Here is a 27,867-nt window from a genome sequence, read left to right on the forward strand (position 1 = left end):
ACACTAGCACGAATTATCTACACTAGCACGAATTAATTACACGAGGGGCCTGTGAGCCCAGAGTGACTCTCAGCTCTGTTCCTCTCCTCCCTCCTCCTCCCTCCTAGCATCTGGGGTTACCCTAGGGTAGGACAACTTGCTGAATGGGGACCCAAGCCCTGGGGGTTTTGGGGAAAGTGTCTGTAGCTGATGTAACCCCCCAAGGATTCTAAGGGAGCAGGAACCATCTGCAGAGAGCTGGGGTCCACAGACTCTTCTCCCAGTTGCTTTGGAGTGGTGTTTGCCTCTTGGACTCTGTCGTTCATTGTGGTGCTAAATGCCTTCATGAACAGGTGCGCATGTCTCTTGTGCCCCAGGTAGGCCTTGAATTGGGCTTGGGGTCATTGGGCTTGTGCTGTGTCCTATCTTGTCCTAAGAACAGAAAACCTTTTAGGGATTTGTTAGGCTTTTCTAGCTCAAGATAAGAAAAAGAGCCATCCAACTGGCTGGGCAGGTGAGGGGGAAGTGGTGATGGTGGGGGGAGGAACGTAGGTGTTCAAGGAGGAAGCTTCTTGGTTTCCCAAGACCTGCAAAACAGGTAGTAAATTTACCTTTTTATGCAGGTAGCTGAGTTTCCATCATATGATTCATACTGTGATTATTAATACTATCTGAAGGTTTATCTTGAGTCTCTCAAGATCTGTTTCCTGCGAGGACATTAACACGTCGAAAAACTGATGAATGCCTTATCGTAAGAGGCAATTATCTGGTTAATTTAATTTCACGAAAACAGGCCAAACCCTGCGGCTTGCTCTGTGACCTCCCTTCGTGGTACTTTATTTTGTAAGACTGAATTTGTTCCATGAAGCATGTATCAAAACTTAGAAGTTATAAGTAGAGACATAATACAGAATATCCCTACCTGAATGAAATCCAATCACTGATGGAGAGAAAGAGGAGTCGCTGTCAGGGTCCGAGGGATGATTTCCTCATCCAACGAGGCTCCTTGCAACGTTTTGTTTGCACGTGATCGATTTAATTAGTAGGACCCTAAGGGCATTGTTTTACGTGTTTGGCTCATATTTGACGTTCTATTAAAATTGATTCAAGGGGAAGGTTATTCAATTATATGGGTGATAAAGTGTAAACACAATGACAGTTTATTGATCTCATTTGATCTTTTTTCCCCATCGGATTTTTTTTTTTTTATTATTGAAGTGTAACTGGCACACTATGTCACATTAGCTTCAGGTGTATGACGTAGTGATTCGACAACTCTATACATTATGCTAGACAGCTTGTTTTTTTTTTTTTTTCAACGTTTTTTATTTTATTTTTTGGGACAGAGAAAGACAGAGCATGAACGGGGGAGGGGCAGAGAGAGAGGGAGACACAGAATCGGAAACCCGCTCCAGGCTCTGAGCCATCAGCCCAGAGCCTGACGCGGGGCTCGAACTCACGGACGGCGAGATCGTGACCTGGCTGAAGTCGGACGCTTAACCGACTGCGCCACCCAGGCGCCCCGACAGCTTACTTATTTGAATTACTCTCAAGGAAGGGAATGGAATTAAAAAAAGTTTGTATGTTCACCTTGACTCTCACTAAACAAGGGCTCATATTCTTATGAGGTTTTGGAAGGAATGAGACATAAAATATTTAAAAAGAAGTCCAAATGGGGCACCTGGGTGGCTCAATCAGTTAAGTGTCCGACTTTGGGTCAGGCCATGATCTCACGGTTCGTGGGTTCGAGCCCTGCATCGGGCTCTGTGCTGACGGCTCGGAGCCTGGAGCCTGTTTTGGATTCTGTGTCTCCCTCTCTCTCTCTGCCCTTCCCCTGCTTGCATTATCTCTCTCTTTCTCTCTCAAAAATAAATAAACATTTAAAAAAATTAAAAAAAAAGAAATCCAAAAAACATTTGGTATATGCTTACTTTTTAAAGTCTGTTTATTTATTTTGAGAGTGAGAGAGAGAGAGCGCGTGCACAAGCAGGGGAGGAACAGAGAGAGAGCAAGCGAGAGAGAGAGTCCCAAGCAGGCTCCCCACTGTCATCACAGAGCCCGACACGGGGCTGGAACTCACAAACCATGAGATCATGACCTGAGCTGAAATCAAGAGCTGGATGCTTAACCGACTGAGCCACCCAGGCACCCCGTGGTAAATGATTATTTTTAATGAAATCTGTCTGATATCCTTTTTTTCTCCTTTTTATGTTGGCTGTACCAAAATATGTGAGCTACTTACGTCGGTTTGTAACGTGTAATATAGGAAGGGTGTATTCTATAGGGCTTAATGGGCATCATTTCATTACATTGGCAGGGCATCCCTTCAGGTTTGGTCTAAGAAATGAGGATAGAAAAGCTGGAGGCATTAGCCTGAAAAGTACTCGGTGGACCCAAGACCTGGCGATGGCTGTACTATTGCTCGTTGGCAATTCGGGCGATTTCTTCTATTCGTTCAGGGAGCATGTCTTAGACCCAGGGTCTGCCCACATCCCTGACTGCTACAATCAGATCGAGATCTGTGGGCAAGTATTTGCATTTCTTTTTATCACAGGTATTAAAATATTTACATTATGCAGAAGAGCTAATCATGAAAAGTAACAATGCCAAGCCAATCCCATCACTTTCCCCCAGGATTAAATTCATCTCTCTCCATGTGCGGGTATTTTTAAGTTTGTTGCTTTTATTGCATTATGTATAGACTTCTTTGTAGAACCCGAAGCCCTACCTACTTGGTTGCTGAGTGCTTATCCTCAGCTCAGCTCAGTGACTAGGACCTGGGTAGGGTGGCAGCTGGGCCAGCCAGGGCCATCGGCGAAATACTTTTCTCAAACACTCCCCTTTCTCCCAGCTTAATGGCAAGTTTGAAACTCCAATGATACTCAAAGTTTTGAAAGACCAAAAAGTCTGCACAGAAACCTGGGGATCCAGCTCTGCAGAAATCCAGGAACGAATGTTCCAATGCAGACACAACAGCAATGTGAATACTGAGGCATGCGTTGGTGTGGGTGTTCAAGGGAGAGCAAGGGGGCCAGCGTGCGGGCCAGAAAAAGCAAGTGACTGTGCAGTGGCCAGACAGGCAAGGTGACGGCACAGACCTGCAGGGCCTTGTCGGTGCTGTAGGACATTGCTTTGCTGTAGGACATTGCTTTGCTGTGTGAGATTAGGAGTCGAGGGCATTGTGATGGGCTTACTCGAACCGCTGGGTGCATTTGGACCGTAGGGGGGACAACAGTGGTGCCTGCAAGGAGATGATGGGGACAAGGGCAAGAATGGAAGCAGGGAAGGTGGTGAGGCGTGCGGATTCTCGTAGAACCGATCACATCCCTCGACGGATTTGCTACGAGGTATGAAAAAAGCACAGAGCCAATGATGAGCCTGAGGTTTGTAGCCAGAGCCTCTGAAAGGCTTTTATGGCTTTAATGGGGCAGAGGCAGGTTTTAGGGTGAGGATCGGGAGTTTGGTCTGGAACATGTTGTTCGCGGGACGCCTTTTAGACATTCAGGTGAAGCTCCAGGGGAGCAAAGAGGCTGGATTCAGCGAGGAAGTCTTGGCTAGAGAAACAGAACTGATCATCAATAGCATACACATATATTTAAAGCCATGAGACTGAAAGACAGCCAAAGAATGAGTGTAGAGAGAGACGAGAAGAGGCCCGAGGGCTGGGTGTTGGGCCCTTGGGGATTTGGAGGTTGGGAAGAGATGGGGGGCGGGGGGAGGCAGCCCAGTCGCTGGAGAGGCAGGAGTGGAGTCAGCAGAGAGAGGGGTCCTGGGAGCCAAGTGACAGTCAGGCTTCACGGGGGAGGAAGGGCTGTGTCAAATGTTGCAGATGGGTCCGCGAAGATGAGGACTGGATTTGACCGCTGGGTCTGGCAAAATGGAGGTCATGATGACCTTGGGAATAGTTTCTAGAGAACCGTGATGGTGAGTGAAGGGGGTTCAACAGAGAACGGGGGTGGGGTGGAGTGGGAAAGAAGGATTGTGGGTGTGAGCCAGCACAGCTCTTTCGTAGGGTTGACTGTAAGGTGGAGCAGAGAAGCGGGCCCCATGGGAGACGTGAGGTTGCGGGGGTGGAGGGGGGGTGCCCTTTAAGCTGGGAGAGGTAACCGCGTGCTCATGCGCTGATGGGAATGGTCTCCCAAAGTGAAACACTGAGGAGAGAGAGAGCCCCTGCAGAAAGTCCTTGAGTCTTGGAGGGCTGGGTTTAGCCCCGAAGGGAGTGAGGGTCGAAGCGAGGCCAGTTTGCAAGGCCGCGAATTTTCCCCCGTGCCCGAGTACTGGGTGGGCGTAGGCGCGGAGCAGGGGAGCAGCGGGTACCCGTTTGAGCTTTGTCCAAGTGCACAGTAGGGAGCAAGAGAGGGGCAAGGGGGTCGAGGAGGGATGCAGGAGGCGATTAAAACGAGGCCCATGACATTTATTTTATAAAAGCTTTATTGCTGAGTATACCCGACACCCAATAAACTGTACGCATTTAAAGTAGATAATTTGAAAAGTCTGGCCCAGGTATACATCTGTAAAACCATCCCCGCAATCCAGATAGGATCCTATCCGTCACCTTACAAGCCCCTTTCTCACTCTTGGTGACTCCTTCCTCTCACTCCCCGCCCCCAGTGCCCACGCAGTCACTCCTTCCTGCCACGGAAGATTATTTTGCATTTATTATATTCCATACAAATGGAATCACTGTCTATAAATGGAATCATTCCCTTTTTTGGTCTGGATTCTTTCATTCAAGCTAATCACGCTGAGGGTTTTTTTTTTTTTTTTTTAATGTTTTCATTTATTTTTGAGAGGGAGAGACACAGAGCACAGGCTGGGGAGGGGCAGAGAGAGGGAGACACAGAATCTGAAGCAGGCTCCGGGCTCTGAGCTGTCAGCACAGAGCCCGATGCGGGGCTCGAACCCACAGCCAGTGAGATCATGACCTGAGCCAAAGTTGGACGCTTAACTGACTGAGCCACCCAGGCGCCCCGGGGATTACTGACATTTAATGACACACTAGTCCTGCTACCAAGCTCTGCTAACACTCCTAACATTTGACTGGAGGAAAGAGTCTGTGAAGCACCTACTAGGATATTTCAACACATGCGATTCCTTAAAAAGCGTGGTCCCAGCCCCGAGTCAGGGCTCTTTTGCCAGTTCAGCGCCGTCCCCGCGGCTTTGCCCGTGGTTTCCCTGCTTGCTCATCCTCTCGGGTCTGCACATCGCATTTAGTCAGGAGCGGGCAGTTAGGATCGTGTGAAGTAAAGAACCAATACAGAATGCCTGGTGGGTCAAACAAAAGCCAGGCAGGACAGAGAGCGGCTGAAACTACATAAATGAGGAGGTGATCACGACTCTCTGGGCCCTGCCAGTCCCATTCCGAGGAGGGATGAGGGCAAGGGGTCTGGGCTTCCTCTTCTCGCCTCACCGCACCCCTGCCCAGCCTTTGAAACCCCGAGCGCTCAGAGGACACCCACCTTGTGATAAAGGTTCACCTTTTAAAAAAGGTGAAGCCCTCGTGCTGCCATAGATATAAAAGGAATGTGTGTTAAAAATCCCCTTTTTCTCACGGTTGCACAAAAGGACGAGCAGTAAGGTGTTACAACCGGGTCCAAGGGGAGCCCAGAGGACACACACATTTAGGTGGCAGGAATATTGAAACGCACCCGCGCCCGGAACAGACTGTCTCCGGAGGTGGAGGAGGGCCGTCCGTCCACCGGACAGAGTCGATTTGTGTGCCCGCCGTCTCGGGAAGTATTTGTGTTGCTGTCGGTTTTCTACAAGTTCACCTCGGTCTCTACAGAGTTGTCAAAGCCTGTCAGGTATCTGGAGAACCGGGGCTGCCTGTGTAGTTCAAATCAGATGGCCTTGAAAGATCAGCATGTTCTTTTCGCCCTGCGTTAAAAAAAAAAAACAAAAAACAAAAAAACGGAAAACCCTCTGAGGGTTTAAGGTCCCCCTATGTTCCCGCAGCAGAGGAAATGAGGGAGGAGGCTCAGCTGGGAGGACTGAGAGTTGGGCAGGTACTTAAGTCCCCCTAGGCTGGGGGCTGGGGCCTCAGGCCCGGGGAGGGACTGTGCCAGCTCCAGGCTGACCTGCCCGCTGCTCCGGGGAGGTGAGGGCGGTTCCCCAGGAGAGTGACTGTGGCTTCTGCTGCCCGTCTAGGATAAAGGAAGAGTGGAATTTCGTGGCCGAGTGCAGGAGGAAAGGCATCCCCCAGGCTGTGTACTGCAAGAATGGCTTCGTAGACACCAGCGTGAGGCTTCTGGAAAAGATCGAAAGGAACTCTCTCACCAGGCAGAGTTTGCTTTCCAAGGAGAGAGACAAACGGAGCAGTGCGTTTGTGTTTGAACTTTCGGGGGAGCAGTGGACGGTGAGTGTGCAGCGAGGGGGTGCCCGGTGAGCGCTGCTGAGCTGAGCTCAGGGCGTTGGCCTTGGCCTTGGCCCTGACCCAGAGAGCGCTCCTGCCCCTAGAGAGCTTTCCCCTGGATGGGGAGGAGGCTGTTGCCTGCTTGGAACCGAACCGGGTTTTCACATCCCTCCCTCTGTGTAAGACCCTGTCGTCCTGCGGGAGGGGGCAGCAGGATCCCCTTGGATCCCTCCGAGGCTGGCAGGGGCTGGGACCTGGGGGGGAGGGGAGGGGGGAGTGGGCCCTCCCCAGAATGGTGCAGCCTTTAAATGCTTAATCCTGCCGTCTCTCCCCCAGACTTTAAAATCACTTTGCCTTTAAAAAAAATTTTTTTTTTAATGTTTATTTATTTTTGAGAGAGAGAGAAAGTGCAGGCGGAAGAGGGTCAGAGAGAGAGGGCGACACCGAATCCCAAGCAGGCTCCAGGCTCTGAGCTGTCAGCCCAGAGCCAATCTCTGGGGCTCAAACCACGAGATCACGAGATCACGACCTGAGTCAGTGGCTTAGCCGCTTAGCCCACTGAGCCACCCAGGCGCTCCGGCCTTTTTTTGTTTCTGTTTTTTTTTTTTTTTTTTTTTTTTTTTAAATGAACTGTGACTTTCACCGAACACTTCCCAGAGGGTGGTGGTGACTTTGCTGAAGTGTCAGGGTGTGCAGAGCAGTAAAGGAATTTCGGCAGACCCTTTAGCTGCTTTTCCTCTGAGATTCTGAGGCCAGGACAAAGATGCCCCCTTTCTTTCCTCCGGTGTTTACATTGGCTTCCTGCTCCCTCCGCCCCTGACCTGCTGCTTTGCTTGGAGAGGCATCTCCAGGGCTTGCCCCGTGATCCGAGGTTTACCCATGGAAACGGCACCTGCTGTGCTGTGGGCAGGTGAACCTGGGCTGTGGTCCCTTTCTGGGGGACAGGGCTCTCTGGGACCTACCCTTCATCTCTTTCTATCCCCCCAACTTCTAGCTGAAGGGGCTCTGGGCCGAGAGACTAAATTTTGGGGGGTGATCCTGGGGCCGTCCTTTATTGGCCATGTGACCTGGGGCAGTTTACCCCACTTTTATATATTTTGTGTCCCCCCAGTAAGACGGTGCTAATGCTTGTGTCGGCCCCCACGAGGGCTATTGCGGCGACCAAATGAGTGGATATTTTCTGACACCGATTTCTTAGCTGCACTGCCCTCTGATGCTGGGAGAGATGATCACTGTATGGCCTCTAGTGTTCTTTCTCCTGAGCCCCCATCATTGAGATCTGTGGGTACTGGGTACCTGTCTGGATTTCTTTTCTTTTCTTTTTTTTTTAATGTTTATTTATTTTGTGAGAGAGACAGAGCAAGGAAGTGAGAGAGCAGGGGAGGGGCAGAGAGAGAGAGAGAGGGAAAGAGAGAACCCCAAGCAGGCTCTGCGCCGTCAGGGCTGAGCCCGACGTGGGGCTCGAACCCACGAACCGTGAGATCGTGACCTGAGCCGAAATCAAGAGTCGGACGCTTAACCGACTGAGCCACCCGGGCGCTCCTACACAGTCTTAAAAGTGGCTTCGTGAAGTGGCTGTCGAGCTGGCGAAGGTCAGGCCTGACGCACTCCCGCGTGCTCTCTCGTCTTCTACATTGATGCCCCGATGTACGCGGCTTTGTGCACGCTGCCCCTCAGCCCCAACACGCTGAGGAACTTGTTGTGACTGACTTCGTTCATTTTGTTTCAGGAGCTCCCGGATTCGTTGAAGGAGCAGACACACCTAAAAGAATGGCACATCAGCAATACCCTGATTCAAATCATTCCTACCTATATCGAGCTGTTTCAAGCGATGAGAATTCTGGATCTGCCAAAAAACCAAATCTCCCATCTTCCGGCTGAAATTGGTATGTTCCCCAGCGGGAGCCTTCGGTGTTCTGGTCTGGGAAGCGGGCAGCTGGCGGGCAGGCAGCATGGCCCTCCAGGAGGCTGCTTGGACGGGGCTGTTTCCTGTGTTCCCAGAGCCGCTGGCTTGCTTGCAGTGTCCCCTTGGGGCAGCGACGCCACCGTCCTGCCTGCGGAACTCGGCACAGGCAGACGTGGGCCAGTTGCGCAGAAGCTAGAAGTGTCACAAGTGAGCAGTGCCGTGTTTGGGAGCTTCGTGTCTATTTTCTTTCAGTTTTAGAAGGACAAACGTGCAATGACATGTTCACTGTAAACATAAACTACAATAGTCGGTCCCGGATATTAGTCCGTTGATGAGTTTCGTGTAGCCTGGTAGGTCATTTTGATCAACATTCGATAAATTTCCATCAGTAGCTGAAAATGAAGACCGGATGACCACTACTGCTTCTCTTTCTCTTGGGGTATGAGGGGTAAAGGTCTGCGGCTGCCTAGTTGGATGAAGGATTAAACAGAGAATAAGCAAAAAACGCTCTGATCAAGGACCAACATGCTCAGGATGAAAGACGAGCTGGCACTTAGTGAAGTGCTTAAAAAAACAAATACAAAATCATGTTTCCTGTCTCCCCCCCCCCCCCCCCACCATTTGTACAAACGTGTTGTATCTTTGTTTTGCTTTTGCCGTTAAAAAACCATAAGGGATCTACCCCATGGATGTTCATTTGTTCTGATGACAGGTCGTTTGAAGAACCTGAGAGAACTCAATGTGAGTTTCAACCATCTGAAGAGCATCCCTCCGGAGCTGGGGGACTGCGAAAATCTCGAGAAACTGGATTGTTCCGGAAATCTGGAATTAACTGAGCTCCCCTTTGAAGTAAGAAAGCGATCACGTTTGCACTATGATTTACTTTTATTTGACTTATGATGTGGGATGATCTATAACGTGGGTAAGATGTTTTACAAGATGAAATCTGTCTTTGTTATATCACACTTTCTTGGCATGTCAATCACTATACCAGCAATTAGAAGGTCCTTGAAAATGTTCTTACACTAGACCAGGAGCTGAATTTAAGTTCGGAAAAGCTATCAAAACAAAACAAAACAAAACAAAAACAAACACTGGGGTGCCTGGGTGGCTCGGTTGGTTAAGCGTCCGACTCTTGGTTTCGGTTCATGTTACGATCTCACGGTTTGTGGGTTTGAGCCCCACATTGGGCTCTGCACTGGCAGCGTGGAGCCTGCTGGGGTTCTCTCTCTCCCTCTCTCTCTGCCCCTCCCCTGCTCACTCTCTCTGTCTCTCTCTCAAAAATAAATAAACTTAAAAGAAATAAAACAAATAAAAAGCTACACAAAACTAGGCAAAATGTCCTATTTTCACACAGGATATTTTTATTTAATGCCTATTTAATGTAAGATTCCTGTTGTCTGTAATGCTTATCTGCAATGGTGAAATAAATCAGAAATGGGAATAAAGGGGGTAAGATTTTTTTAAAGTTTATATATTCATCAAAACTTAGAGGTAACAAAAATCGTCTTACAGATAGGATTTTAAAAGTTCATTAATCGAAATCAAATGAATTAAGTTCATTACTTTTGGTCTGTATTCACTCATGATTTAACATCATATTCTGATAAAATGGAACAGCTGAAAGGGAGCAGAGTTTATTGCCAAATAAAACTCAACAGGCTTCTTATGCTGAAGGGAGATATGGATCTCATGGTAACGAACTGGTAATGAACACACCGGAAACAGTAGTGCTCATGTGGTCCTGCCAACGCCCACTGATTATAGTCCTAGATGGGGTGTTATTGTCCTTGCCTGGAAACTTCGGGGTGGGAGGAAGTAGTCGCTTCTACTGTCGCCCCAGGAAATGCCCGACAGTGGTCCAGGTGAGGGGTGCCCCCCCAAGGGCGTGACCCCCTTCAGAAGACTGCTCATTCCCCAAGCCTCCTTAGTTTAGAAAATGGCTCTGGGCACCTGGGTGGCTCAGTCGGTTGAGGTCCGACTTCGGCTCAGGTCATGATCTCACGGTTTGTGAGTTCGAGCCCCGCGTCGGGCTCTGTGCTGACAGCTCAGAGCCTGGAGCCTGCTTCGGGTTCTGCGTCTTCCCCTCTGTCTCTGCCCTCTCCCCACTTGTGCTGTTGTCTCTCTCAAAAATAAATAAACATTAAAAAAGAAAGGAAGGAAGGAAGGAAGGAAGGAACGAAGGAAGGAAGGAAGGAAGAAAGAAAGGGACCCAGTCTTCTCTCGGTTGTCCAGGCTGGAAGCAAGCCAAGTCACCTTGACCTCTGTTGCTCCCACGCCCTGTAACCACTCTGTAAATAAGTCCTGTTGAGCATGCCCTTTAGAATATATTCTGTATCTGACTCCCGCCCAGCACCTTGCCGCCAACACCCTAGTCCAAGCCCGTGTTGTCCATCACCTGACCTAGCCTCCTAGGCTTGCTTCTCTGTCCCTTCTCTTCGCCTGCCCCCTTTGTTGAAATATAATTCATACGGCCCCCAATTCAGCCATTGTAAGTGTACGATCCACCGAATTCACTTGTAGGATATTTCGATCTCGCCCTCGAAATTCTGTCTTGCCTCCTCGCAGTTAATCCCCATGAGCTGGACTATCAGGCAGCACCAGGCAATCACCATTTGGGTTGTTGTTTTTCACCCGGTTCACCGAAACTATATTGACACCCGCGGGAGCAAATGGTCTCTGGATATAGATTTTTTAGGCTCTTTGCTTTGAATGGGATTCCATAAATGCACAGTATTTGTTATGCTTCCCCAGTTGGCTGCGTTCTAATAGTTCACTGATTCTTCTTATCTATAACTTCGCGAATTCAGTCCTGAATGGTTCTCAGTGGCCATCATTGTCAACTATCTGTTCAAACTGTGGTTTATTCAGGATAGATGAAAAACCATATACCTGAAGACAGGCTGCACGGTCATGTTAAAGGGAGTGTCATCTGTGAGGGCATCTCAGCCTCACGTGTCCAACTTGTATTTACCCAGTGGAAGCACACAGCACCCCAGGTTCTGATGTCTACAAACTCAGGAAACCACTGTTTGCCCGGATGCCATATCCAAATGCTAGCGTTAAAAAAATTTTTTTTTTTTTGGTTAAAAAACTAACATTATGTTTACCATCATGACCATTTTTATTATTTTTTAAAAAATTCTCTTTCATGTTCATTTTTTACTTTTGAGAGAGAGAGAGTGAGCGAGCACAAGCAGGGGAGGGGCAGAGAGAGAGGGAGACACAGAATCCGAAGAGGCCCCAGGCTCTGAGCTGTCAGCATAGAGCCTGACGTGGGGCTGGAACCCACAAACTGAGATCATGACCTGAGCCGAAATCAAGAGTCAGATGGTTAACTGACTGAGCCACCCAGGCGCCCCCATCATGACCATTTTTAAGTGTATGGTTCAGTAGGGTTCAATGCCGTCACATTGTTGTGCCCTGTCTTCATGAGGATGCTTCTCTCACAAATAATTGACGTAATCCTGAATTCAAATTCAAATAGCGAGTAGAATAAATGACGTATAGAAAGTTACGGGAAGGAACCGTCAGGAATTTTGAGACAAAGGTAAAGATAATGAAACTGCTGTGTAAATGCGTGTTGTATTTATTATGACTGAACGTCAGATTTTTATCTGGACAACACTGGAATTTTCAGACAAATAGAATTACCTTTCAAAAGAGTTTGTGAGTGTTTTGCTTTGCCCTTGATGAAAGTAGCTAGTGGGGAATGGCTAGAACTGGGCCTTCTGTCTCCTTGCTAGTTGAATACCACTGTGATTTTCCTTATTCTAATTTTCACAGATGTCTTACATTATTTCCTTTAAATATCCCCAGTAATTTATTTTACAGTCCAAAAAATGTACTTTCTACGTTTATCGTAAAAAGAAGAAAGACGAGAGACCGAGGATAGTTCAGTCTTGATTTTTCTGCTGATCTGATAACCCTGGCCACACAGTCAGGAAGTTCAGACTGAATCGTGGGCACCCAAAGCATCTTCTTTGACTGTCACATTACTGTCTTCATGCTCATTTTTTTAAGGCGTTCCCCAAATCCTTTTCTGATACCTTGCACATTTTATTTTTTCGAGAGAAGGGGAGGAGGGGCAGAGAGAGGGAGAGAGAGAGAGAGAATCCCAAGCAGCCTCCGCACTGTCAGTGCAGAGCTCAGACTCTGCTCAGACTCATGAATTGTGAGATCATGATCTGAGCTGAAATCAAGAGTTAGTCCCTCAACCAACTGAGACACCCAGGCGGCCCTTCGCATTTCTTTTTATAAATTCAAAACAAGAGCAAAATTAAGATGTGCCCATTCAATAGGACCACTCTGGACTGTGCCTCGCTTGGGCGAATTTGGCAATATGGAATTAGGTATTATATTCAGGTAAATAGAGGCATAAACCTACTGCTTCTTTCTTCTCTACTTTTCAGTAATTCCTCCTATTGGTCCAGTTGGTTCCATATTGTGGAACCGTTTTGAAATTGTATTCTGAGAGGCAGCTCAGGTTTTATTTCTGGACTCTCAGAATAAGCCAGTAAAAGGTAGCTCCTTATTATGTATTTCATAGTCATGACCTGACTTACAAAACCAAATCCAAACATGAGAGACATTTTCCTGCTTTATTCGCTGTTCATAGATTTGCATTTGAAAGAAAAAAAGTCTATTTCCCAGGGCGCCTGGGTGGCTCTGTCAGTTGGGCGTCCGACTCTTGATTTCAGCTCAGGTCATGATCTCATGGTTGTGGATTTGAATCCCGTGTTGGGCTCTGCACGGACAGCATGGGGCTTGCTTGGGATTCTCTCTCTTTTCCTCTCTCTCTCTGCCCCTCCCCCACTCGTACTTTCTCTCCCAGAATAAATAAATAAACTGAAAAAAGTATATTCCCCTACAGATTCCGTCACCATGTTAAAAACACAGATTATGGAGATAAGACATAAATAGTAGAGATCGAAATTATATTTAAAAAAAAAAAAAAAACCCTGAAATAGTAGAGATCTCTGATCATTTGCCTTGTCCCTTTCTGAGGCTTTTTAAGATTTGTTGGAACTCCTTTGGCTGTCTTCAAGTCATTCTATTCTTGAAAGCTTGTGCTTTTTTGTTTTCTGGGACTTTGCACAGGCTGTTCCCCACCTGGAGTTGTCTTCCCTGTCTTCCCACCTGTTGAGGAACCTCAGGACCCAGTGCAAATACTCCATTCTCCATGAAGTCTTTCCTGACCCCTGACCCTTACTCCACCTTGACGTTGGCGTATTAGCCACTTATGTCTGTGTTACCGAACACTGCCAGTTGAAACCTTCTTCACGTTAGTTCTTGCTATAAAAATTGCATTGCTTATTTTGGAAAGTGTGAACTCCTTGAGGGCAGCCCTCTATGTGCCGTCGATCTTAGTACCCCCAGCATGGAGCACATCCGTAGGTGCTCCAAAATTCATGTTATATGGGTCCGTGTTGCGTAGATTTCTAGAGGTGCCTTTGAGAAGAAACATCACCTAGAAATTATTAGTCGAACTTCATTCTAGAAAAGTAATTAGAGTATACCTGTTGTTATTCCTTTCTAGTTAAGTAACTTGAAGCAAGTGACATTCGTAGATATCGCGGCAAACAAGTTTGCCAGTGTCCCGATCTGTGTCCTGAGGATGTCGAATTTGCAGTGGTTGGATATCAGCAACAATAGCCTGACCGACCTGCCCCAAGATATAGACAGGTAGCTACTCGAGTTCTGAAGGTGAGGTGTGTGTGCATTAGTGACTAACGCCTTAAACACCGTCGCCACTTTAAACATGTGTAACCCATGAATGGTCTTCAAAATCAACGAATCTTCCCAAGAGTTTGTTGTTTCTGGGAGATGTGTCTGTGCGAAATAATAAGACAACTTCCAGTCTGTGTCATACGTGTGTGTGCACATAGATGTGCATTTGAACACACCTTCATGGTCTTGGTGAACTTTAATTTACTTCTGTCCTCAATAGAAAGCTTTCTTTTATTCCGCAGAAACGGAAAAGCATGCTTATTATCTATGGAATAGAAACCTGTCACTCTGTGTTTTTATACATATTACCACTCTGTTTATAGTATCAGTAAGGATCATTTTTATTGGTTTCATTTATTGGTTTATTGTACCAAATCTTTCAAACGAAATTGATACGGTTAGTAAGTTTTTTCCAATTATATACTTGTATGTCATTTTTTTTTAAATTTTTTTTTCAACGTTTATTTATTTTTGGGACAGAGAGAGACAGAGCATGAACGGGGGAGGGGCAGAGAGAGAGGGAGACACAGAATCGGAAACAGGCTCCAGGCTCTGAGCCATCAGCCCAGAGCCTGACGCGGGGCTCGAACTCCCGGACCGCGAGATCGTGACCTGGCTGAAGTCGGACGCTTAACCGACTGCGCCACCCAGGCGCCCCTGTCATTTTTTAAAAAAATAATCACACTGGGGTGCCTGGCTGGCTCAGTCAGTAGAATATGGGAGTCCTGATCTCAGGGTCGTAGTTCAAGCCCCACGTTGAGTGTAGAGCTTACTTAAAAAAAAAAAAAAAAAATTACACTGGATCATGTAAGATTCATTCATTCATTCATTCATTCCACCAATAATATTAGGCTCCTGCATGGTTGGTCCAGAGTTTAACATGGTTTTAAATCCACAGTCTTCATTATAACAATATAGTAATAAGTAAGTAATACTACTCTAAGTATACTTAAAGTATATAATAATAAGTAAGCTGTTATGACACAGAGGCCAAAACTGGCTCAGTTCTGAAGGTCACTCATATGACCTTTCTGTACTCTTGGCACCTGTAATGCATCGGTGCTTTCCAGGTTGTGAGACTAAGTGGGAACTGCTCTACTTTGAAACACAAGGGGAACTCTGTGAAATATTTGTGGGATCAGTCAAGGTTTTGCAAGTGAATGCAAGAAAAAGCTGGGGGGGGGTGTCACTGAGTTAGAATAAAATGGGAAAGAAGTGAAACACAGCTGGAGCGTAGTTCGCTCGTTTCCTGTTCATTCTGCGGGTTGCTTTTCCATTTCAAAGATAAGAAATAAGACGGGGGAGGAATACTGTGCTTTCCAGATGTGCACAAGGCAATATGTTGCCCAAATCTGTTCGTTCTCAGCCCAGCTCCAGGGCGGGTCCTTTCCCACGCCCCGCTGACCCCGGGGAATGCGACGGCTCCTTGGAGGGATGACCGGGTGTCAGGCCCCCTCTCGGCCTCGTGCACATTGTGCAGTTTGCTTATCCCGCTGCTCTCTTTGGACCTTCGGCTGCCAATTAAGCCAGCGAAAACTTAAAATTCATGTCACCTGACTCTATTTACATTTTGAAGTCAGCTTATTCTCGCAGGGGTCGCCTATACAAGATAAACTGCGTAGGGATTTCATACCAGAATTGATGTGTCATTCGCTTTGGTTTTTCAGCTGTGAAGTCAGTCCTGATTTTATTGCCTTTTGCTCCTTCTTAGGCTAGAAGAGCTGCAGACCTTTATCTTGTATAAGAACAGGCTGACCTACCTTCCGTACGCCTTGCTTAACCTAAAGAAGCTGGCCTTGTTAGTCGTCAGTGGGGACCATTTGGTGGAGCTCCCCACGGCCCTGTGTGACTCGTCCACACCTTTAAAGTGAGTAGATCCCAGTAGAGACAGTCAGACACAAGGTAAGGAGTGCCTGGAGCCTGGAGCCTGGGCGCCCGCCTGTTTCAGGAACCAGATGAGGTGGTTCTTGTGCTCTGAGGACCTGATCCCTGTTCACAGAGGTTCACAGAGGTTCCGATGCCTTTTTACAGGATTTTGAAGGTTTTGGCCACTGGCACGGGGAGGTAGAACTCAGAGGATTTCTGGGCAAATGCTACCGCTGTTTGAAGCGTGACAGGGCAGTTGTCCAGGGCTCCCTGGTCTGTTGTTGAGCCTGGAGGGTCAGTAGCTTTGAATGTTTCCTGGTGGCCTCGCTCTCTGGTTTCCTTAAAGGTATGTGTAAACCACCCCAAACTCAGAAAAACCATCCATGCAAATGTGACACAAACAGATTCCAATCTGGCGTGAGACACTGAACGGTCTTTCTTACCTTGGCAGTGGACTTGAAAAGCCCCCGCTCCACCCTCTCCTGAAGCTGACCCCAGGGCACATCCCCTCGGCTCCTGGCTGCCAGAATTTGAGGCTTTGGGGGTCCCCCCATCACCTCTCTCCTGAGCCCTTTTGACCCATTCCAGGAAGCTTTACACGAGGCCACTCCAGTGACAGCCATTTCATCACTGTGTCCAGAGTGTCCACCTGCCTTGAGTACCAGTTGTTGGCTAAGACCATCATTCAAGGGGCTCTTTCCCAGGGGCGCCCAATTCTTCCAGTGGTAAATGCTCACTATCAGCATAAATCTTCCTCGTCTTCCAATCCTGGCAATAAGATGCCTAGCAGACAGAAATAAAGAAGTTGACAACTGCAAAGAGAGAGACTACATCCATCACTGTGTAATCACAAGATGAATGGGGTATGACATCTCCCCACTGCCCCACCATACTCTTTCCACTGGAATGGGTCCTCCCCTGTCCTTGGCTGTCCCAGGAATGTCTTCTGGATGAGAAGGGGCCCCTGGTGAGAGGGCTGGCAGGACCCACCCTTAAGCCCCTTCCACATTCAGCCAGCTGGGAGCAGGCGTGACAGCTTCTCAACCAAGGATGCACGGGAGGAGGGAGACTTCTGGTCAGGAGACTTCCGCTCAGGGTAAAACTGACCTGTGTGCAGGCAACTAAAGTCATGTCAAACGATAATAATTGTAGGACTTGGAAATCTCAAAGAATCAGATGGAAGCTCTTTGAATTAATAAAAGTGTAAATTTTTTTTAATGTTTATTTATTTTTGAGAGAGAGAAACAGAGCACAAGTGGGGGAGGGACAGAGACAGAGAGGAAGACACAGAATCCGAAATAGGCTTCAGGCTCTGAACTGTCAGCACAGAGTCTGACAAGGGGCTTGAACCCATGAAGTGTGAGATCGTGACCTGAGCCGAAGTCGGACGTTCAATCGACTGAGCCCCCCAGGCGCCCCTAAAAGTTTAATAAAAAAAACCCTAGATATAAGTTTGCATTAAGACTTCTATAAATAACCTATAGAAAAATAGTGGAAGGGAATAATGACAGTAATAGTATTAGCCAAAAATATAAAAACCTAAAAAAGAAATCTAGACAAAATGCTAGCAAAATAGCTCTTTCTAAGAAACTAAAAAGTGCTCCCAAAGCCTATCGAAGAGGTCTTGAATATTTGGAAAGACATACTGTCTTTTCTGAATGAAAAGACTATAAACATATGATTTCTTCCAAAAATTATACTTAAGTGTATAATATGATCCCAACCATAACTCCAGTGGAATTTCTTTTTTTTGGAACTTGAAAAGCTGATGTGAAAGTATACCTAAAAGGCAAAAAGCTAAGAACAGCAATGATAACTTTGGAAAACAAGAGTGACGGGGCAGAATTTGCCTTACTGAGAATTATGATGGGTTTAAAAGGTAGAATAACGGGGCACCTGTGTGGCTCATTTGGGTTAAGTGTCCGACTCTTGGTTTCAGCTCAGGTCATGACCTCACAGTTTGTGAGTTCGAACCCCGCATCGGGCTCCATGCTGACAATGTAGAGCCTGCTTGGGATTCTCTCTCTCTCTCTCTCTCTCTCTCTCTCTCTGTCCCTCCCACACTCACTCTCTCTCTTTCTCTCTCTCTCAAATTAAATAAATAAACTAAAAACAAAAAAACTGGCGTGTAATAATTAAAATGAAGTCGTGTTAGGCAATGATTCGTAGGTGAATTATTAGAACAGAATAGCTAGTACTGAAATTAACCCTAGTATATGATACAGGGATTTTCATAAACCAGTGGGGAAGGTATGAGTGACTTAATACGCCATTAAGGAAGTTGGCTACTCAGGGAAAGACAAAGTCTGTTCGTCACTTTATAGCATAAGACGGCTTACGGCACATAGCCACGTATGTGCTGTATATCGTATATAGCATGTAGGAAGACATATAGAGAAAGCCACAGATTAAATATAAAAAGAAAACTATAAAAGGAATAAGATGTTAATTATGGTAGATTGACCATGTATTTAACACCTATCCTTCTGGAGACCCCGCTGAGACGAGGAAAATAATAAAACCTACAATCGGCAATGATCAGGAAAGCGGGAGAAGGCTTTCCCAGAATGAGAGACAATAACACAACTTTGGGAGACAAACGGCAGACAGAACAGTGGTGACTGATAAAAATTGTACGGAGTAGCCTCAAGTTTAGAAACCAAGAAACTGAGCCCATTTGCCCTGGAGAACTCCGAAGAAGCTCGAGGTCAGAAATTCCAGGCATGTGTTGGTGCAGCCTGAGACATGGTGCTAAAAATAAAGGAAAATCTCATGTAAACAGATGACCCCCCCCACCTTCCAATCTCCTCCTCGATTCCACCCGGCAGACCACTCACCCCCCACAGTCTGGCCCACTGACCAAAAGCCTGAGGTTTCCTCTAGGGTGGCCCTGGGGGAAAGACCCCGGAGTTCTGTGTTTGGAGCCTCCCCAGGGGGAAGGCATCACCAAGCCTTCCCAGATAATTGTCCCAAGAATACAAAATTTTCAACTTTAGAATCAAACTTCAGGCAAGATAGAAAAGTTAAATACGGTTTTGGATCAGAATGCGGACAGCGTTGGTGTTAATGCAAAAGTAAAAAGTATGTGATGTCTGCCTGCGATGTGCTAAGTACGTGATGTCTGCGATGTGCTTTGAATGCATCAAAAAATAAGACGGCCTGACGAGTGGATGGAGGGAGGGCGGCTGGGTGTGTGATAAGGCAAAAGCCATAAAATCTTACGTATGGAACCTAGGTGGTGGGTATGGGGTGTTCACTGTAAAATTTTTTCGACCCTTTTGAACGTTGGAAAAATTTCATACTAGGATGTTGAAAAAGTAAAAGTATGGATCGTAAAAACTGGGAGGTGGGAGGGTCGGGCAACTGAAGGGAAGAGAAAGGATGCCTCCACTTGATGTAACAACATTGAAGTATTTGTCCTGCGTAAAAGAGATTTCCGGCAGGTTAAGTAAAAATAATGATTCACAGATGAAAGGGCTCGCCTCTGGGATCTGAGAGACAGAGGCAGGGTTAGAGACCATGGCTTTCAATAAAAAGTATCCTTGTGCCTATCAAATTTTAAAATACATACAGGGGCGCTTGGGTGGTTCAGTCGACGAAGCATCTAACTCTTGATTTCAGCTCAGGTCATGATCTCACAGTTCACGGGATCCAGGCCCTGTGTCGGGCTCTGAGCTGATGGACTAGAGCCTTCTTGGGATTCCCTCTCTCTCCCTTTCTCTCTTTCTCTCTCTCTCTCTCTCTCTCTCCCCCTCTGCTCTCGTTCTCTTTGTCTCTCAAAATGAATAAATAAACAGAAAAAAAAAATACAGACAGCGATTACTTGGATAGAACATTGAAGAATGATAACCTACAGGCTTTTTTTTTTTTTTTCCTGGATAGCGCAGGGTGATAAAATTAATTCAATGAAAAAGCTTGCAAAGGAAATTACAACTTTGTTGCTCTCTCCACGTTAGACATTAAATAAAGTTAAAAGGGAAATGAACTAAGGAATATGTGTACTGAAATAGGACAGATGGGTGGCTTTATCTTCCATGTATATAGAACTTCTACAAACCAATGAGAACAGCTACTGCCCAAGCCGGCCGGGCCCACAGACCAGACTTTTTGAGGGATTTCCTTTTTTTTTCTTTTTATTAAAAAAATTGTTTTTTAACATTTATTTATTTTTGAGAGAGAGAGAGTGTGTGTGCAAGTGGGGGAGGGGCAGAGAGAGAGGGAAACACAGAATCCCAAGCAGGTGCCGGGCTCCCAGCTGTCAGCACAGAGCCTGACGCGGGGCTTGAACCCATGAACGGTGAGATCATGACCTGAGCCGAAGTCAGATGCTTAACCGACTGCGCCACCCAGGCGCCCCGTCCAATTGGTTTCCATACAACACCCAGTGCTCATCCCAAAAGGTGCCCTCCTCAATACCCATCACCCACCCTCCCCTTCCTCCCACCCCCCATCAACCCTCAGTTTGTTCTCAGTTTTTAAGAGTCTCTTATGCTTTGGCTCTCTCCCACTCTAACCTCTTTTTTTTTTTTCCTTCCCCTCCCCCATGGGTTTCTGTTAAGTTTCTCAGGATCCACATAAGAGTGAAACCATATGGTATCTGTCTTTCTCTGTATGGCTTATTTCACTTAGCATCACACTCTCCAGTTCCATCCACGTTGCTACAAAGGGCCATATTTCATTCTTTCTCATTGCCACGTAGTACTCCATTGTGTATATAAACTACAATTTCTTTATCCATTCATCAGTTGATGGACATTTAGGCTCTTTCCATAATTTGGCTATTGTTGAGAGTGCTGCTATAAACATTGGGGTACAAGTGCCCCTATGCATCAGCACTCCTGTATCCCTTGGGTAAATTCCTAGCGGTGCTATTGCTGGTTCATAGGGTAGGTCTATCTTTAATTTTTTGAGGAACCTCCACACTGTTTTCCAGAGCGGCTGCACCAATTTGCATTCCCACCAACAGTGCAAGAGGGTTCCCGTTTTTCCACATCCTTTCCAGCATCTATAGTCTCCTGATTTGTTCATTTTGGCCACTCTGACTGGCGTGAGGTGATATCTGAGTGTGGTTTTGATTTTGTATTTCCCTGATGAGAAGTGACATTGAGCATCTTTTCATGTGCCTGTTGGCCATCTGGATGTCTTGTTTAGAGAAGTGTCTATTCATGTTTTCTGCCCATTTCTTCACTGGATTATTTGTTTTTTGGGTGTGGAGTTGAGTGAGCTCTTTATAGATAGATTTTGGATACTAGCCCTTTGTCCCATATGTCATTTGCAAATATCTTTTCCCATTCCGTTGGTTGCCTTTTAGTTTTGCTGATTGTTTCCTTTGCTGTGCAGAAGCTTTTTATCTTCATGAGGTCCCAATAGTTCATTTTTGCTTTCAATTCCCTTGCCTTTGGGGATGTGTCGAGTAAGAGATTGCTACGGCTGAGGTCAGAGAGGTCTTTTCCTGCTTTCTCCTCTAGGGTTTTGATGGTTTCCTGTCTCACATTTAGGTCCTTTATCCATTTTGAGTTTATTTTTGTGAATGGTGTGAGAAAGTGGTCTAGTTTCAACCTTCTGCATGTTGCTGTCCAGTTCTCCCAGCACCATTTGTTAAAGAGACTGTCTTTTTTCCATTGGATGTTCTTTCCTGCTTTGTCAAAGATTAGCTGGCCATACGTTTGTGGGTCTAGTTCTGGGGTTTCTATTCTATTCCATTGGACATCACCCAGTTTAAAGGGCCTGACTGTGAGCAAGTGTTAGCGTCTGTCTCAGGGCCTCCTGTCCACTGTCCTTTGCATCTAAGTAGCTCTCATTTTCCCAGCAGGCCTTGAGCAGGCAGGACTGCTCCCATAATCCTGTTAGATTTTTCCACAGGGCAGTTCCACTGGTGACGCTAATATTATGTGGCCGGCTGTGACCTTCAAGGATAACCAAGAACTTGCGATTCGGTACCACAAAACTTCACTTCATGTGAGAGGAATGTTGCGGTTAAAAATGCACAGGTGGGGGCGCCTGGGTGGCGCAGTCGGTTAAGCGTCCGACTTCAGCCAGGTCACGATCTCGCGGTCCGGGAGTTCGAGCCCCGCGTCGGGCTCTGGGCTGATGGCTCAGAGCCTGGAGCCTGTTTCCGATTCTGTGTCTCCCTCTCTCTCTGCCCCTCGCCCGTTCATGCTCTGTCTCTCTCTGTCCCAAAAATAAATAAACGTTGAAAAAAAAATTAAAAAAAAAAATGCACAGGTGAAAATGTGATACTGTCCATATTTTCTCGAATAGATTTGTAAGCCTTATGGACAATCCTATTGATAATACCCAGTGTGAAGACGGTGTGGAAGTGGTGGAAAGTGAACAAGATCGTCAACACTTTGATAAAGAATTTTTGAAAGCCTATATTGAAGATCTTAAAGAAAGAGGTACGTTAATCACTTTTAAAGTTCTTTGAAATGAATATACAGGATTCTGTGCGCTCATGCGACACATTTGACACGAGTCACATCGACAACATGCTAATTGGTTATTTTTCCACGTACCAAATATCTACAGTTTCTCTAAAATACTAACATTTTCTAGTGTACTTGTCATCAACTATTTAACAGGACAAGGAGCATACACTTCAGACGTGGCATCACTGACTGTATATGAGTTTTTAACTAAATGACATTGACAAAAGGCTATCCTAGTTAATGGGAAGGTAAGATTCCATTTCGAAGTCCATTTAAGTTCAACTTTAGAAAAGTTGGGTTACATAAATCAAGGTCCACTTATATATAAAAATCACAAGGAGAAACGCGAGGTGGCAGACTGGTACCTAGGTTGGGTTAGCTCTGGTTTTCCCACGGGTGGTGATATTACAGAGGAGCACAGGTGGTCACAGGACCTCAGGAAAGGGCGGGAAGCCTTTTCCCCAGTGGCTGTTTTCCAAAGACTTTTCCGGAATGTCAGAAGCCCTTCTTTCTGCCACAAGCACACAAACACAGGAAAAAAGCATAAGTCACTCTTTGTTTTTCTAATTGCCACCTGCTTCCTGGGTATGGATGCCTGAGAGTTCTCTCTTACTTTTCCAGGTCCTTGTTTTTGTGAGTTAGGTAGGGACCTGCCAGAAAGATGTCCCACAGGTGGATTTAGGGAGGAGGTGGCCCTGGCCCCCAGAGCTTTGAAAATGTGCACCTCGGTCACCCTCAGAAAATTTGCATGTGGGCTTGCTGCCCGCCCCCCACCCCCCATTCATGGACTAAAGATGATTGGTCACATGTAGCTATTCAGGGGTTTCATGACAGCACTGAAAGACATCATTTATTTGTCAAATTAAAACTTTTATCTCCGATCTATTCGGTCATCCCTAATCTTGGATGTTGAAATATTATGAGATAGGAGCGCCTGGGTGGCTTGGTCGGTTGAATGTCCAACCTCAGCTCAGGTCACGATCTCACGGTTCATGAGTTTGAGCCCCACAATGGTCTCTCTGCTCTCAGCACAGAGCCGACTTCGGATCCTCTGTCTCCCTCTCTCTCTGCCCCTCTCCCACTTGCTCTCTCTCTCTCTCTCTCTCTCAAAAATAAACACTAAAAAATCTTTGAGAAAACCAAATATTGTGAAATAAATTAGAAATTTGTGTGAAACATGAAACAAATAGAGAACCATTTATTTTGTCAAAATTTATCTTTGGGTTGTATAATTTTCCTCTTGGGTAAACCTTCATTGTTGTATTTTGTTGATTTGTTCATAGTTACATTTTGGAGTTATTGTTTAAAAATGCAAGAAAGAATTAGAGAACACAGGTATTTAGCTTTGGATCTGTTGGTCAACGATAACATAATTTGCTTTTAAAATTTAACTTTAGTGTTGATAGCTTTTTTCATTTTAATTTTTTTAATGTTTATTTATTTTTGAGAGACAGAGTATGAGTGGGGGAGGGGCAGAGACAGAGAGAGACCTAGAATCCAAAGCAGGCTCCAGTCTCTGGGCTGTCAGCACAGAGCCTGACGTGGGGCTTGAACTTATGAACCCTGAGATCAGAACCTGAGCCCGAAGTCAGACGCTTAACTAGCTGAGCCACTCAGGCTCCTCTAGTGATGATAGCTTTTGAACTCATTCATTTATTTCTAAATAATTATAATCATTCCATCCTTCATATGTTCATGTTGGTTCACAGGACATTGCCAATATTCAGCTGGTTTTTACCTGTAAAAATGACAATTTCTTTGTTTTACATTTTTTTAAAGTTTATTTATTTATTTATTTATTTTCAACGTTTATTTATTTTTGCGACAGAGAGAGACAGAGCATGAACGGGGGAGGGGCAGAGAGAGAGGGAGACACAGAATCGGAAACAGGCTCCAGGCTCCGAGCCATCAGCCCAGAGCCTGACGCGGGGCTCGAACTCCCGGACCGCGAGATCGTGACCTGGCTGAAGTCGGACGCTTAACCGACTGCGCCACCCAGGCGCCCCTAAAGTTTATTTTTAAGAGAGAGAGAGAGAGAGAGAGAGAGTGTGCAAGTGGGGGAGAGGCAGAGAGAGAGAGAGAAAGAGAGAGAGACAGAATCTGAAACAGGCTCTAGGCTCTGAGCTGTCAGCACAGAGTCCGATGTGGGGTTCAAACCCATGAACCGTGAGATCATGACCTGAGCTGAAGTTGGATGCTTAACTGTCCGAGCCACCCAGGCATCCCCAAAAATGACAGTTTCTTAACAGTTCAACCTATATGTGGTTGGGCATATTCTTAAAGTTTGTTTGCTTTTCTTCATCGTGGTGTCTTCCCTCTTTTCTCTTCTTCCCCTTCACTCTAACATCTGAGTCAGACCCAGAGTCCAAAGCTGTAAGGAAAAAGGGTAGCTTTAGTGAGACATGCGACCCTCCAACGTCATGTGATTCAAGCATGATGAGGAAGTGAAACTCCTCACTGGTCCTCAAGCATTAGTGAACCTAAAAAATCACCTGCAGGCCCCGCCCTCAGAGATTTTGACTCGCCAGGTCCGGGGTAGGGCCTAGAACGTGCATTTCTAACAAGTTCCCAGGTGATGTTGATGCCTTGGGTCCGGGAGCCTCACCTGGAGAGCCATTGGTCTAGACCATCCTTTGACAGAATTTGGCTGTGAAGACAGAGTGGGCAGTAACCTGTATCAACAGCAAGACTAAGAAAAGGCATACTTCCTAAGATCCTACTTGGCTTAGGAATGGCCCCAACTTTGCTCCCGAACCGTCTTCCCTTCTACCTGGTGTCCACGGTCTCAGGTCCTTGGCCTTTGATTTCTCTTTTGTCAGTTGGTATTATTTTAGGCTCATAAAGGTTCCCAGATCCTGATGCAGCTGTGTGAGTCTGTTGGAGAGATTGCAAAAGAATGAGGGTTAAGAATTCTCTTCTAGATGTAAATGTTTTCTAATGCACGACTAGGATTGGTGAAGGCAAATGTCACCCTTAATGGGGACAGGAGAGTGCATTTATCTCTACCCTTAACATATGAAGTAGTAACTTGTGTGGTGACCTAAGCCATGGCTTGTAGCTACAGTTGGTGATAAAATGGGGACTGCTTGAATCGACTTGTTCTTCTTGTTACAGAATCTGTTCCCAGCTATACCACCAAAGTATCTTTCAGTCTTCAGCTTTAATAGCATCCATCAGAAGACTGCAGAATCTCCCTGTCCCGTGGAGCCAGCAATCTTCGTGTTGTGGAATAACGGTTTGTGCGTAAGGACAAAGTCTAGACACCACGGTCATAGTTAGGAAAAATGGTTTTCAAATTTCACATTTGTGAATACTTCTCTCTGGGGGCTGGAGAGTTGATAAACGGGTTTATAGAAGTAATATGTAAGGGTTCATTGGCATATACTTATTTCCAAACAATCCACCTTTAATATTTTAGAAAATGCGTTTGTTTTAAAAATTATAACTCAAAGACCAAATTAGGAAGTTGATCGCACTGATTTTAAGAATCCAGGAATAAAGAAAGGGGTGGTAAAAAGAACATTTGTATTGGGTTAGTCAAATGAGATTTTATTTTATTTACCTTTATTTTTTTATTAAAAAATTTTTTTAACGTTTTATTTATTTTTGAGAGACAGAGAGAGAGAGTGTGCAAATGGGGGAGGGGCAGAGAGAGGAAGAGAGACACAGAATCTGAAGTAGGCTCCAGGCTCTGAGCTGTCAGCACAGAGCCTGACATGGGGCTCGAACACACGGGCCGTGAGATCATGACCTGAGCTGAAGTCGGACGCTTAAGCAACTGAGCCACCCAGGCACCCCTATTTTGAAGGAGTTTTAATGTGTGATTTCTTTTACTGAGTGGAGTTTTCCTTGGGCTTATACAAACTGCTATTTTCATATGTTTCAATGATGTTTTGTAAGTGTAGGGTCTTGGGAGAGACTTTGGGCATAATTTGGGCATTGACTGTAGAAAGAAGGGCTGGATTGTCTGCCCGTGCATTGGGCACAGGACATTCAGAGGGTGCACTGGGGGCCCTAACAGAGTCGGGGTCTGGCCGGTCCTGGGAAGCCTTACGTGGGCTGCATGGATGGTCCCCCTGCCCTGAGTGGGAACCTTGGGGGTCCTGGGACCCACCTTAGAGCAGGGAGCAGAGGTAGTACCTTTAGGGACTCCTCCTCCAAGGTGGCTGCACAGGGTAGCAGGGATGGCTAGTCCACACTGGTGAGGAGCCCCCAGCAAGGCTTCCTTGCAGATGCCACAGGAGAACTCTGCCCATGGCCATAATGCTGTGGTCTGCGGGGAGCTCATGAGACTGTTTTATGGTGGCAAAGATGGGATTCATTTTAGGGCTTTGGACTCTTACAACACATCGTATGATTTGGAGAAATTGTACAAATATCTATTTTTATACCATTGTCTTGAGCTAAAATCAACAGGATTGTGGGTTGAAGATAAGCTTTAACAAGTAGCTCTCGTGACTAAGAAGGAAAAAGTGCATATTTCACATATTTATATATGAATCAACTCCTACATGGTCTAGTTCAGTGCTGTTAAGTAGAATTTTCTGCGGTGATGGAAATGTTCTATATCTGTGCTGTCCAAATGTAGTGACCCCCAGATACATGTGCTTTTTGACCACTTGAACAATGACTGGCATAACTGAGGAATTTTTAATTAATTTAGAATTTTTAATTAAATTTAATTTTAGATTGCCACAGGTGGCTACCATATTGAACACGCACGTCTAGCCAGTTGGATTTTGAGGGAAGAAACGAAGGGTTATTTTTATTTTCTCTTATCAGAAGGGCTACTATGACACCCCCCATATTTTGTCTTGGTAGACTGAATCAAAATTCCAAGTATTTTATCCTCAACAGATGCAAAACAGGCAGAGCATTCTAGAATCACATGGTAATACTTCAGCGGAGGATTGCCTCAAGTTAGAAACAAACTCTGAGAAGTAGGTTAAGAGATGAAAAGAATAGGAAAATGAGAAATCACTTCAAGTGAACAGCAAACAATTATATTTTTCTTTTTAACTCCTTAAAAATGGGACTGAAATTTATTAATTGAACTACTTGAATAAGTTTGAGACTTTGTTTCATGCCAAGGTATATGTTGTAGATAGTCAAATAGAAAATAAATCATAAAGGGGGGCAAATGGGGCTTTCATGAAAATTGTCCATGACTTATGTAAAATTTATTTCAATAAAACCAGTCTTTTGTGCGAAAACCTTGTGTTGGTGTTACATATAAGGGAAAAAGTACTGCACCGATATATAATTATCTCATGGTACATAATATCCCAAACCAAATATATTGTTTGAATATGACGTTTGTAGGACACCACTTAATCTATTCATATATGTATAAAAATGCAGCCAGATTATAGCACAGAATATGTATTTTAGTGGAAATACCCTAGAGATTTGAAAATTTGATGTGATGCGTATGAACTGATTCATAATTTGGAAAAGGAATTTCCATTGTGGGGCACATGTATGAGCACTAAAGCTATATGAATAAAGGAATAAGATGTACTTCTTAGAAGAAAAATGCTCTGGTTCCAAAAGCTTATTAGTATACCCGTTTTCATACATTGGACGTTAAAGGGACAAAGACACTT

General features: G+C 45.6%; 1 protein-coding gene across 2 annotated transcripts in view; it reads left to right on the top strand.

Annotated features, from left to right (window-relative positions):
- The window catches only part of LRRC2 (leucine rich repeat containing 2), a 39,355-nt gene extending 11,881 nt beyond the window's left edge, over positions 1 to 27,474 (top strand). For both annotated transcript variants that reach the window (XM_025916522.2, XM_086698411.1), the window contains exons 3-9: positions 6,127 to 6,334; positions 8,061 to 8,217; positions 8,950 to 9,086; positions 13,777 to 13,922; positions 15,679 to 15,834; positions 22,095 to 22,231; positions 25,376 to 27,474. In XM_025916522.2, coding sequence (XP_025772307.1) covers positions 6,127 to 6,334; positions 8,061 to 8,217; positions 8,950 to 9,086; positions 13,777 to 13,922; positions 15,679 to 15,834; positions 22,095 to 22,231; positions 25,376 to 25,425 — 991 coding nt within the window. In that variant the 3' untranslated portion in view covers positions 25,426 to 27,474. The remainder of the gene's footprint in view (positions 1 to 6,126; positions 6,335 to 8,060; positions 8,218 to 8,949; positions 9,087 to 13,776; positions 13,923 to 15,678; positions 15,835 to 22,094; positions 22,232 to 25,375) is intronic.
- The last annotated feature ends 393 nt before the right edge of the window (positions 27,475 to 27,867 follow it).

The sequence above is a fragment of the Puma concolor genome, chromosome A2 (genome assembly GCF_028749965.1).
Source record: "Puma concolor isolate L17-30 chromosome A2, mPumCon1.1.hap2, whole genome shotgun sequence".
NCBI classification, from domain to species: domain Eukaryota; kingdom Metazoa; phylum Chordata; class Mammalia; order Carnivora; family Felidae; genus Puma; species Puma concolor.